This window comes from Lactuca serriola, chromosome 1 (assembly GCF_051521515.1).
Source record: "Lactuca serriola cultivar US96UC23 chromosome 1, Lser_US96UC23_V15, whole genome shotgun sequence".
Lineage (NCBI taxonomy): Eukaryota > Viridiplantae > Streptophyta > Magnoliopsida > Asterales > Asteraceae > Lactuca > Lactuca serriola.
The window spans coordinates 201,635,721-201,656,215 of record NC_136408.1 but is presented as its reverse complement, the minus strand read 5'-3'; the positions used below and the strand labels follow the sequence as shown (position 1 = coordinate 201,656,215).

General features: G+C 32.6%; 1 protein-coding gene across 1 annotated transcript; it reads right to left on the bottom strand.

Moving 5' to 3' along the window:
• Window positions 1-15,398: 15,398 nt before the first annotated feature.
• On the bottom strand, window positions 15,399-17,400 carry LOC145072393 (GDSL esterase/lipase At1g28570-like). The gene is made up of 5 exons (XM_079018809.1): window positions 17,130-17,400; window positions 16,576-16,803; window positions 16,338-16,486; window positions 15,966-16,242; window positions 15,399-15,776 (listed from the first exon to the last, which is right to left on the bottom strand). The coding sequence occupies exons 1-5, from the start codon at window positions 17,398-17,400 to the stop codon at window positions 15,544-15,546; spliced, it is 1,158 nt and encodes a 385-aa protein (XP_078874935.1). The 3' UTR covers window positions 15,399-15,543.
• Window positions 17,401-20,495: the final 3,095 nt, after the last annotated feature.

Here is a 20,495-nt window from a genome sequence, read left to right as displayed (position 1 = left end):
ATCCCCGAGAAGCTCGAAGACGCAGCTTTCCGCAGTTGAAGTTCTGCTCGACTCTAGTCTCACTCTCTTCAAACCGAACAAGCTAGTGAGTTCATACCCCTACTTTTCAAGTATTTTCATGTTTTAAGGGGGGGGGGGGGGGGGGGGGGAATACAAGTACCATACAAGAAAACGTATCGTTTTATATAAATATAAATGCAACCTCTATCTTATTATTATTCGATACCAACATCTTACTTTACGTATAAAGTTTAGTATTTCACCAAGTTATTTTCACCAAATGGAACATACTCTCTGAAAAACTATAATGGGTATAGTTTGCGAGTTATTCATACATTCTTACATATACATCTTGAAAAACGAAATACTTTCACCTAAAGTGAAATAAAGACTTTATTATCGTAAATCTATTTATACTAAGTGATGTGAGATATTCAACTTCAACGTACTCTTAAGTATGCATTTCATGTCCTGTATTATAAGCCATAATCTCTTGGAGGGAGAGCGTGATACTTATGTATCCATCTATACGGGATTAACAACCCCACACCTAAACTGTTAGCTACAGTTAGACCGGCAGGTCTGGGGTGACAAATGTCATAACACTACAACACCTGAAGAATGTTGTTACATGCAATCTGTGTCAATAGTATGGTTATAAGACTCACACGAAAGTATAAAAACAAGCTTGATTTACGAGACTCATAAACGTATTCAGTATTTACATTATTTTGAGTACAAATTCATCTTTATCATTTAAGTACGAAAGATATTAATGCCCTCCAACTTTGGGAGCTTTTCAAACTATATGTAGAAAATATTGGATTTTCTGGGAAACTACTGTAACAACCCGAAACTTTGCTCTCTCGCCGTAACCGTTCCGTCAAAACTCTTCTTAAGCGAATTGTTCCGATTTCGTCTTGAACTAGGTCAATTAAGTCAAAACCTTTATTTTGACTTGGTAAGTATCCAAACATGTTGGAAACATGCGAAAACGTCCCGAACTAGTAATTTGAAAAATTATAGTTTCGACCATATCAGGTAACGACAACTTAACCGGGTGCGACTCAAAGCATCGGTTAATGTCGGTATCAGGTAAAACTCCACCGTGTATCCAAGTCAAACCATATTTAAAGTGGATTAAGCCTCATTTGAAGCTTTTTCACTCTCTCTCTAACCTCTCTCCTCAAACCCATCTTGTTAAGCCAAAATCATCCATTTCAAGCCTTAAAACACCAAGGTAAGCATCCTTGCTCCTAGTATAACATCCTTAGCTTTCAATTTCGTGTTTAAATCATGTGTTAGGACCATAAACATGTGTTTACGGCCCTGGATCAGCCTTAGGCCGTGAACACATGTAATTGGGGTTTTAGAGCCTTAAAACCCTTCCAATTCACCATAGGAGCTTAGATATGGCTTAAGGACTTATTGGAATGGAGTTAAAACACCTTGAATATCATTTTTAAGGAGTAAACAAGAGTTTACTGCCCAAGAACAAGCTTGGGCTGTAAACTCATATAAATGGGTGGTAAACTCCTCTTTTGGGTGTTAAAATGCAACTTACACACCCCTTAGGCTTTGGAATAAATTATGGAACCAACCAAAAATCATTTAGAGGCCTTAAACATATCATAAACTCTCTAATTGAGAGATTACGGCCAGAGCATATGCTCCAGGGCTGTAAACTCCTAGAGGGATGCCATTTGAAGCCCTAAACTCACCCTAAGCCTTGTAAAAATTAGTTGAATCACTTGTGATTAATCCTTGGCCTTCAAAATAATTAAGAATGATGTGGGTGAGAGTTTATGGCCATAAACACTTAGTTTACTGCCGTAAACTCATAAATTGGTCCTTATGGTTGAGTTAATTTCTTGATAATGCCCTAGAACCAAACCTAGCAACACCCTTCATTTGATTTAAGGCCATTTAGCTCATAAAAACACCCACCATGAGTTTACGGCCATAAACTCATGGGGATGAGGTGTTTAAGACCGTGAACACTCCCTAGAGTTTACTCTTGGAGAGTAAACTCCATATCCTAGCCATTCATGTCCAGAAAAGTCACCCGGGTTACTTCAAACGCTCATTTTGGAGTGTTTTCGCGTCTTAGAATGTTCAAGTGTATCTAATTAGTTATCTAAATCTAATTAGATATATATTGTGTATTATTTAATATTACATAGGAACCTCGCTCGTATTCAAGCCTCGGTTCGACATTTAGCATCCCATTCGACACTTTCCACGTCCGGTGAGTTCATACCCCTACCCTTTTTCAATGATTTTTCAATGTTTTCAGGGGGGGAATACAAGCAAGAGTCCAAGAATATCTTGTACTTAAACTTATGATTTTAGTTAAATGATTTCATACTTGTACATTTTTAAGGATTGAAAACCCTTTTAACAAACTATTATAAATTGTAGAGTTATTTGTTTAAAAACCGATTTTCAATTCTTAATATATACTGTCATATTGTATACTTCACATTTGATTGTTCATACTTATATTGATAGAAAACATAAAACATTGTAAAGTCTGTAATAAAATACCATAGGTACGAGTATAAAAAGTCAGACACCATAAAGAACACATAAAACTTCGGTATGTTATTAATAATACACCTAGGCTCGAGTGTAAAGGACAACAGTCATTTGATAATATAGAACATTGTAATGTCTTTAATAATGCACCTCGGCTCAAATGTAAATGGATATTCGTCATTAGAAAACATAGAACATTTGTAATGTCCTTAATAATAACACCTAGCCCCGAGTGTAAAGGACAGGCTCGTTAGAACTTAGTTAGTCGTAGATACTACCTCTCCTAGGTGAGAAGTAATGAGAAATCTTAAAGATTGGAGACACGTCCTTGTAACACTTCTTTGGCACGAGATAGTGGAGGACTAACCCTGTAACCAGAATCTCCGAACGTAGGAGAGCGTGACTTGAGTGTATAGATCTATACGGGACTGACAATCCCACACCTGGCTGCTAGCTACAGCCGAACCGAAAGGTTCAAGGGTGACGAAAGTCATAAAAAGGATATTGACCACGACTCGAGTCATATCTAGTCTGAGTATGGTTAAGGACTCGCAATCTAGATTATTAACGCTTTAGACTCATTTACTAGCTTTATGTACGTAATAAAGCTAATGTACATTCAAGGATGTCAGGCACACACATACACACATTCAGGAAAACATGGGGTTTTCCTATGGATAATAATGAGCATAATCGGAATCGGTAACAGTTAGCATACACAGAATTGGTAATAGTACACACACACATTCAGGAAAACATGGGGTTTTCCTATGGATAATAATGAACATAATCGGAATCAGTATCAGTTAGCTTACACAGAATCAGTAATAGTTCACACTTACACATATAGGAAAGTATAGGATTTTCCTGAGTAATAGTAGTTTGTAACCAGATAAGTGTAATAAGTTAGATAACTAAAGTTTACAAATCATAAGAACAATCATGTTTTCATTGTACATCTTTTACATTACAATTTGCATTTGGTATCTAACACTTAAGAAAATATGGGATTTTCTTGGTTAACCACTTTTTCAGGAAACTAAAGGAACTCGTTCTTTTCATAAAATAAACCGCTTATGAACTCACCAGCTTTATGCTGATTTTCAAACCGCTTGTATTCTCAGGTTCACTTTAGACAGGTACCCGACGATCTTTTTTGGTGAAGACGGAGTGCGTAGAAGAATCGTCTTTCTTTTTGTTTAAACTATATATCTATGAAACTTGTACAACTTTACTTTTCTACTGATGTAATGAAATCTATGTAATGTAATGTTTTGTGTTTTACTTCGCTTACTATGTACATTGGTTATGATTCACATGAAGTCACCTCCGCCCCGAGACGTTTCCGCCTTCGGTTTCGGGGTGTGACAGATTGGTATCAGAGCCCTTGTTTATAGTGAAATAAGTATACCAAACTTTACATGGTATAAGACTATAAACATTAAGGGGCCTAAGTGCTCTGAACTAAAAGTATATCTCAAATATAAGTATTTTCAAAAAGTATACAAGTATCCTAGCCGTCGAGGATCGTATCTATAAGTAGAACAAAACATAAGTAAATGGGTGTTGTATGCTACAGTTAAACCTAGGCAGTTATGTAGTCGTGACTAGGATCAATATAGCCTGATCAACTATATTCATTCGAGACACGGCCAACATGTGCTTGGGAGTGACTGTGGAATGCGGCATACCTAAAACTTACCCAAATACCACAAACAACGAGTCGTCGTCGCGGTGAATCGTGAAATACTATGGGAGTATTTCTGGATCCAACCTTGTAGTAGAACTTCCTCATTCAAGCGTTGCCCTTCTATCATTCCTTTAGCGATAGTTTGTCTGCTATGATAATTCATTCCTGCCTTATCGTTTAATAGAATTATACGTCTATCATGAAGAGATATCCTTTGTTTCACATCTCTTGATTCAATTTAGAGGACTTATTATCCTCTTTTTCCTAAACTTTTAGATCGAGATGTCTTAAAAGAAAGAACCTAGCCCAAGGAACAACAACTCTTCACCATCATACTCTTATTCGCGCGACTATTTTCTGATACAAACAACTGTTACCGCTACATTGGCGGCTGCCATGGAAATTTTAAACCCTGTCAAGTCCAGTGGACCAGGAAGTGTCGTGTACCCTCAAAACCATGAAGATGATCAAGAGCACCAAAATGAGAGTAATCAGAAAAAGAAGAAAGTTTTCTGGAAAAAGCGAAAGAGTCAGAGCTCCCAAGGACCCTCTAGAAGGTATGAAACTATGGCAGTCCAAGTTGCCACTAATCCTGCCGCTGTTCCTATAGTTCAAACTCCCACTGCTCCTGTTGCTGCGCCTACAACTCCAGCACCTACCACTAGGTATGCTGGTAATCTCCCTTGGTACGACAAGTGCAAATATCACCATTATACCCCTGGTCCGTGTTTTGAAAAGATTTGCAACAAATGTAGCATAAAGGGCCACTTCGCTCGAAACTGCAAAACGCCAATTCAAATATTTGGTCAAGCTTCCGGATCGAGTACCGTGCGTGTTTGTTATAGTTGTGGAGAGATCGGGCATTTCAAGCGGAATTGCCCAAAAGTTGTAACCGCCAACAATGTCAACAACGCCAAGATGGTTTTAGCTATAAGGCAAGAGGAGGCAAGCGCCGATCCCACTAACGTCGCGGGTATATTTCTTTCCGACTATCTTTATGCTCGCATCCTCTTCGAATCTAGTGTCAAGAAAATTCAATTAGTCATTCATTCAATTATCTTGTTAAACATAGTCCTCGTTTGACAACCAAAAACATTTACCGTCAAAATAGTTGTCAGTGAGAATGAGTGTATAAACGACTTATCTCTACGTTGTGTCCTTACCTTGACTAATCATTCATTTCTCATTAACCCGATGTCAGTTTCAGTAAGAGCTTTGATGTTATCCTTATTATGTATCGAATGAGCCTCGACTGTGTTGATACACCTCGTTATAAAAAGCTATTCGTCTCAATCTTCCTTCTGATCAGACCCTCATAATTCGTGGTGGCGAGTTTAGCCCAAATCTTCGCTTCGTTCAATGCGACAAAACTCGAAAATTTATGCGAAAGAAGTGTCAAGTATTCCTAGTCCATGTGATCAGCGAGAAGCAAGGAGTTAAAGACCCCAAAAACGCCCCCGAGGACTATAATGTTCCTGATATCTTTCCGAATAGATCCTGAGAATTCCTTCCGAACGCCAAGTTGAGTTTCGTATCAACTTAATCCCTGGATCTATTCCCGTAGCCAAACCTTCGTATCGCTTTGCTCCAGCAGAAATGCAGGAGTTATCCAATCGGCTTAATGAGTTGACCGTCAAAATCGATATTCTCTTTTCTAAATAGACGATTTCTTCGATAACTTCAGGGAGCCAACTACTTCTCGAAGATATGCCTCAGGTTTAGACATCACCAGCTACGAGTTCATGTTTCAAAGACAACATTCAGGATTAGATATGATCACTGAGAGTTCGCATTGATACCTTTCGTTCAAACCATTTTCTTTCCGGTCATGTAGTAGATGATGAAAACGTACGCGTAGATCCTCCTAAGGTCGAAGCAATAGAAAATTTTTCGGCACCAAAGACACCCATAGTAAACTTGATAAGGCATGGAAAACTTAGTCTGTGGTACATTACACCCTTTGAGATCCCCATTCAGATTGATTCCTTAACCTTCAGCTCCGAAATACCTTCAGTAATTAGCAGAGTTCATCCTGTACCTAGCACCCCTATCCTTAATGAATACCTGCCTGATAAAACCACAGAAATCCATTCTAGTGTGACCAAGAACCTTGATATACCCAAACTCTCTGGACGAGCAAACTAAGATCACAGACCAAGTAATCAAGCGTATGAAACCGAGCCGCGTCCCGTTAGTGAAGGTTCCAAGCGAGAACCTGAATTCGCATGGGAGCGCGAAGACCCGATACAGCAGACACATCCACATCCTTTGTCCATAATCCTATATCTTAATTCTTGAATTTCGGGACGAAATTCCCTCTAACGGGGGGATAATGTAACAACCCGAAACTTTGCTTTCTCGCCGTAACCGTTCCGTCAAAACTCGTCTTAAGCGAATTGTTCCGATTTCGTCTTGAACTAGGTCAATTAAGTCAAAACCTTTATTTTGACTTGGTAAGTATCCAAACATGTTGGAAACATGCGAAAACGTCCCGAACTAGTAATTTGAAAAATTATAGTTTCGACCATATCAGGTAACGACAACTTAACCGGGTGCGACTCAAAGCATCGGTTAATGTCGGTATCAGGTAAAACTCCACCGTGTATCCAAGTCAAACCATATTTAAAGTGGATTAAGCCTCATTTGAAGCTTTTTCACTCTCTCTCTAACCTCTCTCCTCAAACCCATCTTGTTAAGCCAAAATCATCCATTTCAAGCCTTAAAACACCAAGGTAAGCATCCTTGCTCCTAGTATAACATCCTTAGCTTTCAATTTCGTGTTTAAATCATGTGTTAGGACCATAAACATGTGTTTACGGCCCTGGATCAGCCTTAGGCCGTGAACACATGTAATTGGGGTTTTAGAGCCTTAAAACCCTTCCAATTCACCATAGGAGCTTAGATATGGCTTAAGGACTTATTGGAATGGAGTTAAAACACCTTGAATATCATTTTTAAGGAGTAAACAAGAGTTTACTGCCCAAGAACAAGCTTGGGCTGTAAACTCATATAAATGGGTGGTAAACTCCTCTTTTGGGTGTTAAAATGCAACTTACACACCCCTTAGGCTTTGGAATAAATTATGGAACCAACCAAAAATCATTTAGAGGCCTTAAACATATCATAAACTCTCTAATTGAGAGATTACGGCCAGAGCATATGCTCCAGGGCTGTAAACTCCTAGAGGGATGCCATTTGAAGCCCTAAACTCACCCTAAGCCTTGTAAAAATTAGTTGAATCACTTGTGATTAATCCTTGGCCTTCAAAATAATTAAGAATGATGTGGGTGAGAGTTTATGGCCATAAACACTTAGTTTACTGCCGTAAACTCATAAATTGGTCCTTATGGTTGAGTTAATTTCTTGATAATGCCCTAGAACCAAACCTAGCAACACCCTTCATTTGATTTAAGGCCATTTAGCTCATAAAAACACCCACCATGAGTTTATGGCCATAAACTCATGGGGATGAGGTGTTTAAGACCGTGAACACTCCCTAGAGTTTACTCTTGGAGAGTAAACTCCATATCCTAGCCATTCATGTCCAGAAAAGTCACCCGGGTTACTTCAAACGCTCATTTTGGAGTGTTTTCGCGTCTTAGAATGTTCAAGTGTATCTAATTAGTTATCTAAATCTAATTAGATATATATTGTGTATTATTTAATATTACATAGGAACCTCGCTCGTATTCAAGCCTCGGTTCGACATTTAGCATCCCATTCGACACTTTCCACGTCCGGTGAGTTCATACCCCTACCCTTTTTCAATGATTTTTCAATGTTTTCAGGGGGGGAATACAAGCAAGAGTCCAAGAATATCTTGTACTTAAACTTATGATTTTAGTTAAATGATTTCATACTTGTACATTTTTAAGGATTGAAAACCCTTTTAACAAACTATTATAAATTGTAGAGTTATTTGTTTAAAAACCGATTTTCAATTCTTAATATATACTGTCATATTGTATACTTCACATTTGATTGTTCATACTTATATTGATAGAAAACATAAAACATTGTAAAGTCTGTAATAAAATACCATAGGTACGAGTATAAAAAGTCAGACACCATAAAGAACACATAAAACTTCGGTATGTTATTAATAATACACCTAGGCTCGAGTGTAAAGGACAACAGTCATTTGATAATATAGAACATTGTAATGTCTTTAATAATGCACCTCGGCTCAAATGTAAATGGATATTCATCATTAGAAAACATAGAACATTTGTAATGTCCTTAATAATAACACCTAGCCCCGAGTGTAAAGGACAGTCTCGTTAGAACTTAGTTAGTCGTAGATACTACCTCTCCTAGGTGAGAAGTAATGAGAAATCTTAAAGATTGGAGACACGTCCTTGTAACACTTCTTTGGCACGAGATAGTGGAGGACTAACCCTGTAACCAGAATCTCCGAACGTAGGAGAGCGTGACTTGAGTGTATAGATCTATACGGGACTGACAATCCCACACCTGGCTGCTAGCTACAGCCGAACCGAAAGGTTCAAGGGTGACGAAAGTCATAAAAAGGATATTGACCACGACTCGAGTCATATCTAGTCTGAGTATGGTTAAGGACTCGCAATCTAGATTATTAACGCTTTAGACTCATTTACTAGCTTTATGTACGTAATAAAGCTAATGTACATTCAAGGATGTCAGGCACACACATACACACATTCAGGAAAACATGGGGTTTTCCTATGGATAATAATGAGCATAATCGGAATCGGTAACAGTTAGCATACACAGAATTGGTAATAGTACACACACACATTCAGGAAAACATGGGGTTTTCCTATGGATAATAATGAACATAAACGGAATCAGTATCAGTTAGCTTACACAGAATCAGTAATAGTTCACACTTACACATATAGGAAAGTATAGGATTTTCCTGAGTAATAGTAGTTTGTAACCAGATAAGTGTAATAAGTTAGATAACTAAAGTTTACAAATCATAAGAACAATCATGTTTTCATTGTACATCTTTTACATTACAATTTGCATTTGGTATCTAACACTTAAGAAAATATGGGATTTTCTTGGTTAACCACTTTTTCAGGAAACTAAAGGAACTCGTTCTTTTCATAAAATAAACCGCTTATGAACTCACCAGCTTTATGCTGATTTTCAAACCGCTTGTCTTCTCAGGTTCACTTTAGACAGGTACCCGACGATCTTTTTTGGTGAAGACGGAGTGCGTAGAAGAATCGTCTTTCTTTTTGTTTAAACTATATATCTATGAAACTTGTACAACTTTACTTTTCAACTGATGTAATGAAATCTATGTAATGTAATGTTTTGTGTTTTACTTCGCTTACTATGTACATTGGTTATGATTCACATGAAGTCACCTCCGCCCCGAGACGTTTCCGCCTTCGGTTTTGGGGTGTGACAACTACGTTCCTTTATTTTCTTCCAAAAAGACATACTTTTTCAGTACAAAAACACTTATGAACTCACCAACTTTATTGTTGACACTTTTTCGAAATTACTTGTATTTATCAGGGAATCAGTAATACAGGTAATTACCAGCTTTTGAAGAAGGAACGCTAAGATGTCTATTATCAAACATTTTAAATCATCATATTGTAATATTCTTTTGGAAACATGTATAACGCAACAATGTACGTTTTTATTATATATATGATGGTTGTGTTACTTTCTTTGCGATATTCAATTGTTATGATACTACGTGAAGTCATTTACCCCCGAATGTTTCTGCCATTCTGGTTTGGAGGTGTGACACCACTTCTCTGATCTCTTTGTGAATTACTAGATTTGCATCAGAACTCACTAGATCTACATCAGATCTACATCAGATCTGGATCTTAAAACTACCACCACGAATCAGATATCGATCCACAAGTCACCACCATGAATCACCACTAAAAATAGTTGCTAATGTTGTCGGAAAACTAAAATCGGCCACCGTTGCTCTACCTTTGCCGGATCTGGATTTGAAGTCGACCACCGCTGAAAATCAGGTATGTTTTTGAGCTATTATTAATAAGAGTCATGAAATGTTTAATTAAACTATAAATTTGTATATTGCACACAAAATGTTTGATGAAATGCTTCAATAAAAATCAAGTATGTTTTTTAGATATGAATACTGTAACTGAGAGTGATAAACTGTTTATTAAACTATAAATGAATATCTATTAAACTATGAATTTTTATTAAACTATAAATGAATATCAAAAATGTTTTATTAAACTAAGAACTTTATGTGTTACAGTTGTTTTGATAAAATGTTTTAACAAAATCAAAGATACGAAAATTGTGATTAAAAGTTTTAAACTACTTTATCTCTCTCCTATTTCATTGCATCGGGAATGAAAGAATGAATTATAAAATAAACAATTATGAGTCTTGTATTTCTCTTGATATCCAGAGTGCAAAAGTATACAGTCATTGTCCTAGCTTTATGGTCATTGTCATAGCTTTATTGACTAATGTTACTATGTGATATAATAAACATTTAAATAATTATAGTTTATTTTATTTATATATTTTTTGTATTTCATTTATTTAGTTGATTATAATATAGGTATTTGTCATTCATCTAGGTTTATTTTTAATTTGTAATGCAAGCAGACGTAGTAATTTTGTTAGCTTTAATATAAATTTTAGATGGTTAATTTTAAAATTGTATGGATCGTTAAGTTCTAAATATTTATTCTAATTTAAATGGTAAATTAGTAAGTTATGTTAATTTTATGGTGATATATAATTATATTGTTGGTTTTGCTTGAAATTAAAAAATGTCATATAATTTTTTTTTAAGTTGGAATAATTTCAAAAAATAAAAACTCAATCAAATAAAAATTGTAACATTGAGTCTATTTGTGTTAAAAACAATGATATGGTATGTTTTTAAATTAATTTTCAGAAATTAAATTATCACGATGTTTGACCTATTTTATGGATCTTCATTGCGTATTCTAGTTTTATTTTCTAGATTTATCACTGATTTTATTAAACTGTGAATTGACTATATTAAACTGTGAATTGACTGTATTAAGTTGTAATTATTGTATTAATCTGTGAATTTAATGTATTAAATTGTAATTTTTTGGTGAATTTTATTTTTGCTTCTTAAATATGAGATGAAAAAAGTATTATACATATATCTGATTTTATCTAATTTTGAATAAAATATATAAAATTTAAATTGTGTATATTTGTGCAAATAAACTTTAAAAGAACACTACCCTATAGATCTAAATATAGATATAAATGTATAAATGTTTGTTTTAAGTTGAGATTATTGATGTGAATATATAATTTTTGTGTATTAAATAGTGAATTTATTATATTAATCTGTGAATTTTTTATACTAAACTGTGAATTGTTTTTTACATTGTGAACTTTATTCACGACTTAATATATTAAATTCACAATTTAATACATATAAATGTCTTTATATATTAACTTATAAATATAAGTTTTAATTTGAAAATATGACTGTGTATATAAATTTTTTTTGTCTTAAAGTGTGAATTTATTATATTAGGCTGTGAATTTTGTATATTAAACTGTGGATTGTCTGTATTAAGAGCTTCAAACTGATATTATTGTTGTGAATTTATATATTTTGTATTAAACTGTAAATTTATTGTAATAAATTGTGAATTTTACATATTAAGGTATGATTTTTGTATTTTAAACTTTGAATTAACTTCATTAAGTTGTGAATATTTAATTAAATTGTGAAATTGACTAAATTAAACTGTGATTTTTTTATATTAAAAAATGATTTTTGTGTTTAAAAATGTGAATTTACTACATTAAACTATGAACTTTCTGTTTAAACTGTGAATTAGTGTTTGAAATGTTTTATTAAAATGTGAATTTTGATTTTTCTATCCAGATCTAATTTTTGAGGGATGTTGGCGGTGTAATTGGTGGTAGCAATGGTTGAGTAAGGATATGTTGCATTTGTTACTCATATTCTTCGATGATTTCAGATAACTTATCCACTTTTATGATTCATATATATGTTATTCCTTGGATGTTTGCTTTTGAAATATGAGATAATTTATGTATGTATTAATTGTGAATGATATATGAGATTATACTTGTAAATGAGATTTGAATGTATTGTATTAAACTGTGAATTTTTTTGTATTAATCTGTGAATTTTATTGACAGCTTAATATATTAAATTCACAATTTAGTACAAAGAAATGCCTCCATACATGAATGTATATATGTAAGTTTTAATTTGAGAATATGACTACGAATATATATTATGTGTATTAAACTATGAATTTGTTACATTAAGTCGTGAATTTTATGTACTAAACTGTGAATTGACTGTACTAAGAGTTTTAAGTTGATAATATGGTTGTGAATGGATAATGTGTGTATTAAACTGTGAATTTATTGTATTAAGCTATAAATTTTGTGTATTAAGTTGTGATATTTGGGTTTTAAACTGTAAATTGACTGCATTAAGCTGTATAATTTCTGTTTAAACTGTGAATTAATTTTATTAAGCTATGGATTTTGAGTATTAAATTGTAACTTGTGTGTTTAGAAATATGAATAATTGCATTAAGCTTAAGTTGTGAATTTGTCGTTTAAACTGTGAATTAATTATATTAAATTTTGAACTTTTAATTAACTTTGAGTTAAAATATGAATGATTTGTGTATGATTGTTTTTTGTATTATTGTTCTTGTGATTAAATTGTGATGTTTTAAAGTTTCATAAATTATTTAGTTATGTTAATGTTAGTTTTAACTATTATTAATAAAAAAATATAAGTTTTATGTTGTGAATACATGACTTTTTTTTAATTAATTTTAATATGAGAATATATTATTTTTTATAAGTTATAAGTTTTTTTTTTAAATCGATCATCTGAATATCTTTTTATAGAGCATACAAGGTGTTTAATTAAATTGTGAATAAGAGTCCTGAAATGCTTTATTAAACTATGAATTCTATTTTTTATATCAAGATTTGAATTTTATACCTATAAAATAGTTGTGAACATAGTGTATTAAACTGTGAATATGTGTTTTTATGCATTAAATTGTGAATATGTAAGTTAAGTTATGAATGTGTTTTTTTTATGCACTAACTTGTGAATTAGCGTCTGAAATATTGAATTAAGTTTTGAATTAGTGTCTGAAATATTAAATTAAGTTGTGAATTAGTGTATGAAATAATGAATTAAACTGCAAATTTTGTTTTTTTAATCATTTTCTGATTTTTTAGGGAATGATGTTGTTGGTGTTGACATTGATGCTTTGTGGTGACGATGGTTGATGGCAACGTATGTTAGACTGGTACTTGGCAGTGTTAATGGTGGCGATAGTGGAAGAGTAATGATATTTTCTATTTCTCACTCATCATCTTCGTTGATTTCAGATAAGTTATCCTTTTTTATGATTCATGTATATATTTTTCTTTTGATGTTTGCTTATGAAGTATGAGATAACTTATGTATGCATTAAAATATAAATGAGTTTTTCATACACTGAAATATGAGATTTTACTTGTAAATAAGTTGTGAATATATTGTATTAAACTGTGAATTTGCTGTGTTAAGCTGTAAATTTGTTCACAACTTAGTATAATAAATTCACAATTTAATAGATAAAAATGCCTCTAGATATGAACATAACTGTTAGTATTAAGTTAAAAAAATATAGCCGTGCATATATATTTTGTGTATTAAACTATGAATTACTGTATTAAGCTGTGAATTGACTGTATTAAAATTTGAAATTTTTATGAATTTTGTATTTGCTTCTGAAATATGAGAAGAAAGAATCATTATACATATATATGATTTTCTCTAATTTAAACAAAATTATATAAAATTTAAACTGTGAATATTATGTACATTAAATTTTGAAAAACACCAACCGTTAGATCTAAATGTATAAATGTATGTTTTAAGTTAAGAATATGATATTTTTATGTATTAAAGTTTTAATTTTTTATATTAAGATTTAAATTTTATATATTAAACGATAATTTAGTATATTAAATGATGAACTGACTACATGTTGCTGTGATTTTTTTTAATAATTTTTGTAATAAAATATGAATGATTTATGTAAAAAAATTTGTATTAATTTCTTGTAAATATATTTATTTTTAATGTTATATAAGTATGTAAGAATGCGTTAGTTTTTATAATTATTTTGCATTAAATTCAAAATGGATGAATAAACCAGTTTATTAAACTATGAATGTAGTATTTAACATGTCATTGTCTGACTTTATATGCAGATCTCATTTGGAAGAAAGAACTGTTGCAATGTTGGCACATGTGGTTGGTGGCGGCATTTGGTGGTGGTAAAGTTTGGGTTTGATTTTTATGAATTTGAGAATTAATGTAAAATAAGTTCTGTTAAGTTGTGAATTTTATGTATTAAACTATAAATGGACTGTATAAAGTTGTATTTTATAAAAGTTTTGTGTTAAAATATAAATGAATTCATGCACGGAAGTATTAAACTAAATTAAAAAAATTACGATTTTGCCATTTTCTTACCAAAAAACCAAAAATCAGGATTTTAACAAACTTGATAATATTCACAATATATATTTAGTTACTAAATGAGGTTGTTAGAGTTCTTAATCTTTTGTGGTTCTCATTTGAACCACTCCATATATATATATATATATATATATATATATATATATATATATATATATATATATATATATATATATATATATATATATATATATATATATAAGGTGAGGTTCAATAGAGAACCATAATTAACCAAGGAACCAAGGAAAATCTTTTTTTCAACTTTTAGAACTTATTTTTTATCAAAAAAAAAAACTAAAAATACAGAAATTCATAATTTTTTTATCATTTTTCCAATGATATAAAATTCGATTTTTTTACGTCAAATTCATAATGTGAATCTTCGAAAATTCACAACATGAATCCGGATTCACATGGTGAATCCGAAAAATATTTTTCACATTCACAATGTTAATATATGAATTTAGATATTTTTAGATTTTTTTTCGATAAAAAATAAGCTCTAGAAATTGAAAAAAAGATTTGGTTCCTTGAAGAACCCATAATTATGGTTTTCTATTTAACTTTTCCATATATATATATATATATATATATATATATATATATATATATATATATATATATATAACGATTTAGTAAATATTTATTGCTTTAGGAACTTAATTAAAACCCCTTAAAAAAGAGCTAAAGTGACTCCACTATTTATAATCAATCACATTTAACTAGATATTTTTTGTGCGATCGAAAGTTGATGCTACCGAACATATTTGGTCCCACGTATCGGCATCTAGCTTGTAATGGCAGGGCACAGAGAACTGAATCGAGGTATGCTGTATGAACCTTGAAATACACTCCTGTATATCATTCTATATGCGGCCTCTGTCAAGTGAATTTCATCCCAGTTAACAAATGTATTCGGATGAGCACATACAGTTGATGATCGCTCTCCACATAATGCTGATGGGTTGTAATTATAGGGCCCTCCACCACCACAACATGCTCTCAAAGGTTGAACAAATCCTGTAATAGTTAACATCATGTTTAGACATCTGTTCTATCCTTAAAGAAAAGTGTTCTCTTGTCTAGTGTTACTTGTATTTATGTCCTAAATCCACAAATCTTGTGTGATATGACATTAATACCATGACCACTTCTAGAAGTTCTTTAACATAAATTACTGATTAGATAATTTTAAAGAGAAAAAGTTACCAAATTGTTTTGGGGATCGATACAACTGTAATGCAGCATTGTAGTAATCCGCATAAATAACATTAACCTTTGGGTAATTCTTTCGGATTTTGTGTAATTCCCTTTGGAGTAGTTGGTTGTGATACTCCTCAAGCTTTTTTATCGAGATTAGACAACCAGTTGTGTTATCGTACATTCTGGCATCTGAGGATTTAAACAATGTTAAAGCAAGTGGGGTGCATTCTATGGGTAAAAGATTTGGAACAACAAATATTTTTCCACCAAGTTCAATGAGTTTCTGCAAGCATTTTAATTAATCATAAAGTTAGCCCAACGACACACAAGCCACATTCATAAATATTGTTACTTATATTATATATATAATGTACTTACTTTTACTGTTGTGGTGATCTTATCTATAACAAGAGGAACAAATGACTTGACTTGTTTAATGGATTTACCGGCAACTAATTCCATACTGTAGTCATTACCTCCAATCTCTCCCACAAGAAATAAAGAATGTCGAATCTTTTGTTTGCAATCTGCAAATCATACCATGATGTAAAAATCAAAGGGTTCTTGATAATTATAGCTCCTTAATGATAAAAGTTGTGTAAAAAGTAATCATGACCTGAAGAACTGGTACAGAAGGAAGACAATGATCGTTTAAACCATTCAAGTTCATCTCCTAAAGATACATTTGTTAAAGAATTAAAAACTCCTCTCGCTTCATGAAATGATGTATTCAAAGCGTATGCACCCACCACCGCATAATTCACACCTTGTTCTAGCTCAGTCTTGTTGCCATTCTCCTTGCTGCCAACATATGGTGGTATAAACGGAAATCCCAAACCCTTAGCTTCATGTAGAAACAAACAAAAATAAGTTTAATGTGGCCTAAGTAATATTTTGAAATGGGAATCATTAAATAACTAACAAACCAACCTTTGCCTAGCTAATAAACAATTTTCATTTCCACTGAACTTTTTTAAAACTATAGAAAAACCGAACTCGTACATGCATTTAGTCAGTTTCAAAGGGTAAAAGCAATTGGAAAATGATTCATAGAAGTGTTATAAGCTTTTGTGTTAATAGAAGTTTTATAATATTTACACATTTGCTACATTAGATTTCTTGCTACATTACTAGTGATGTAGATTTTCACTCAACGAAATAAAAGAGTACCGAAAAAATCAATGATGAGTCGACCATCGGAGCATCGACCTGTGGGTTTATGAAAGAAGGTTTCGCCATAAGGTGGGAAAAAATACTGTGGTGGAGTGATGTTAAAAACAGAGTCTATATTTTTTAGGTTACCGGTATCAGTTATTGAGTTACCGAAGGCAATAATGGAGGTATACCTGCAATCATTGCTAGCATACAAGATGGTAGGCAATAACAACTGCAAAATGAGAAAGAAAATTGTATAGGAGAAGTACCCTGACGAAATGGCCATTTTGAGAATTGGGTTTGCTCAAAATGGGAAGAAAGAGAGTGTGCCGGATTTATAGAAGGAAGAAAATTTGTTTGCTTCCTAGACATGCAACTTCCTTTTGAACACGTTTAATCTAATCATAAACAACACATTTTCCGATTGTTGATATTGATACATTTAATACAATCCCCAATAATTCTAAAGTCGAACATGCGTCTTTTTCTGTCACCCTAAGTACAATCCTTTCAAGTGTGGTATGTGGAACAAGTAAATTTGTTAATTTTTGTTGGTTCCACCATAAATTTGGTTTTCAATTTTGATTTGAGTTGAATTATCTTATTATATAATAATTTTCAAGGAAACTCTAAATAGGTTCATTTTTCTCTATATAAAGTCTTGGATTTGACATGTGATGCACCTAACTTTTAAATAGACATAAATTAATTTTAAGGAGGTGTTCGATACATTCATATCACCACCCGCTCATGATTACCCATTTCCTTAAACTTGCATCTATCGTGATAATCTCACTATCTCTATATTATTGATATGTTCTTAAAATTAGATGGGATTACTAATCTAGCCTAATTAAGTAATTATTAATATTTTTAGTTGAAAATTAGCAATTGTTCAAAAATAGACCAGCAAACCATAGATAACTAGAGGGGCTACTGTTTCGACTAATGGTCTACTCTTTCGTGATAAGCATAATTTTTTTTTCATTTTGTATTATTATTATTTTTTTCATTTTGAACATGTAAAACTGTATGTTATAATAAAACCTACGATTTTATCTTAACAATTTACGGTTTCCCAAACCGTAGCCTACGGCTCTGGGTTATAGTCTACGGGGTTTTTTTTATATAAATAAATAGAGAGTAGTTTTTTTCAGAATTATTTTGATAAAAAAAATATTGTTTTTAAAATGTAGAGTAGTTTCTTGACAATTATTTTGTTAAAAAATATTTTTTGTAAAATATAAAATAGTTTTTTAACAATTATTTTTATAAAATTATTTTTTGCTAAAATGTTGATTATTTTTTTGAATTTGTTGACTACTTTTTGGGTAATTTTGATTATTTTTTTTTGCTAAATTTGACTACTTTCTTGGTAAATTTATCTACTTTTTTGTCATAGTTGACTACTGTTTTGAAACTACTATGAATTATAAGTATTCTATATTTGTGGAATTATTTCATATTTGAAAAGTTTTCTTCTCCAACTTCTTTTTTCTTAAATTAACATAATGAGTTGTAACAAGTATTTTGTATTGCTTATTACAGATGGAAGATGAGAGTTTATTATTTCCTAATTATCATATGTTTGGCCACCGGGATACAATCCGAGAATGTTCTATTTAGGTTGTGAGTTTTACGAAACCACGACGTTCATTGAATTTGTTTATTTGGTGAAGTGCAAGATGGGTCTTCCCGGAGAATCAAGAGTCGGTATGGCTTATCAACATCCCAAACAACTCTATTATTGTGCTATTGTTGATGATCGTGATATTAGAAAGCTGATCAAGGTAATAAATGTTGTTAAAGATAAATTTGTGTATGTCTATGTGGTGGTTGAAGAAGGTGTTTGGGGTAATGAAGTGGCTGATAGAGGAAAGGCATATGCAGCTAATTTATCAAGCAGAAAAGGGAGCAACACCCCAATAGGTAATTTTAAAAGCCCAAGTAAAAGTCAACATCATAGTGTCACTGAAAATGTAAATGTAGTGTTTGAACCAATTATGTATGTGACACCCGAGAATTATAAGTATATCGGTGATAATGATGTTGGTACATATGTCAATGATGTGGGTGAAAATTGTTACTTTAACCAAAAACCACTAGTCATGGTCAATAAGGTTGGTAATGAATCTGGAAAACAAGAAGTTTCATTTTTACATGATGGTGAACTAAAAGGATACGACGAGTTTGCGGATTGTGACAAGTTGGATATAACCGGCCTAGAGAGTGATTCGAACGGAGAAGAATTTGATGATGAACCTAAAGTTATTTATTCAGATACCATGTTTCATGGTATGCCTACATTGCCTTTGTGTTCTATAAACGATGATGTGAACATTCCATGTCAGAGGGTGGATATAAATGAAGAGATTAAGGTTCTAGACATTTTTGATAACAAAGAGTTGCTCAAGCTTGCAATTGGAAAACAATGCATGGAACAAGGTAAGTAGTATAAGACTACTAGATCGAGCAAAGAAAGGTTTGAGGTGGTTTGTTTGGTAGAAAATTGTTTTTGGATGGTTAGGGAAAGGGGAATCAAATCGACTACTGCTTTCCAAGTCACAAAAGTTGTTAACCAACAAAAATGTTGTGCAACAAACTTGGAGTCTAATCATCGACAATCAAAGAAAAAGGTTCTCGACCACTTTATTGTTGAAGTATTGGCCAGAGATTATAATAGATTTTATCGGAGTAATGATGAAATTGTGAGGGAATCAATACGAAATTTCCAATCAATATCACATACCAACAGGTATGGCAGGCAAAATAATATGCGTTGTTGATGTTAAGAGGTACCAAAGAGGATTCCTTCACCAAACTACCGGCGTATTGCACAACTTGGTCAACCATAATCTACGAACTATTACTCAGATAAGAACAGTTGATGATGATCGGTTTAAGTTCGTGTATATCGCGATGGGTTGCTCGGTAAGCAGTGATAATTTTTATAAAAAATATAACATATGAATCCTATTTAATATTTGTTAATGAAATTACACATAATTGTAGGTACAAGCGTTCATCAAATATTGTAGGCCGACCCTAATAATTGATGTTGGTCACCTAAAGGGTGAATTCAATGGTACAATGTTGCTTGCATTGACAACGGACGGTCAAAACCAAATCATGCATGTTGCTTATGCCATATACAAAAGTGCATGTACGGAGACATGGTCATGGTTCCTTCAAACACTACATGAATGTATAGGCAACATGGAGGACGTTACATTTATATCTGATAGGGCTCCATCCATAGTGACGTCAACTGCAAATATATTTCCTCATGCCCATCATGGAAGATGTGGTATCCATTTGTATTTTAACATTTCAGCAAAATTTTGAAGCAGCGATACAATACACACATTATTTTCGGAGACT

What these genes read in the sequence shown, in the direction of transcription:
- LOC145072393 (XM_079018809.1), bottom strand. Translation starts at nt 17,400, where the DNA reads ATGGCCATTTCGTCAGGGTACTTCTCCTATACAATTTTCTTTCTCATT. An exon ending in ACTCATCATTGATTTTTTCG is followed by an intron (nt 16,804 to 17,129) that starts GTACTCTTTTAT and finishes TTCTACATGAAG; the next exon opens with CTAAGGGTTTGGGATTTCCG. An exon ending in AGATCACCACAACAGTAAAA is followed by an intron (nt 16,243 to 16,337) that starts GTAAGTACATTA and finishes AAATGCTTGCAG; the next exon opens with AAACTCATTGAACTTGGTGG.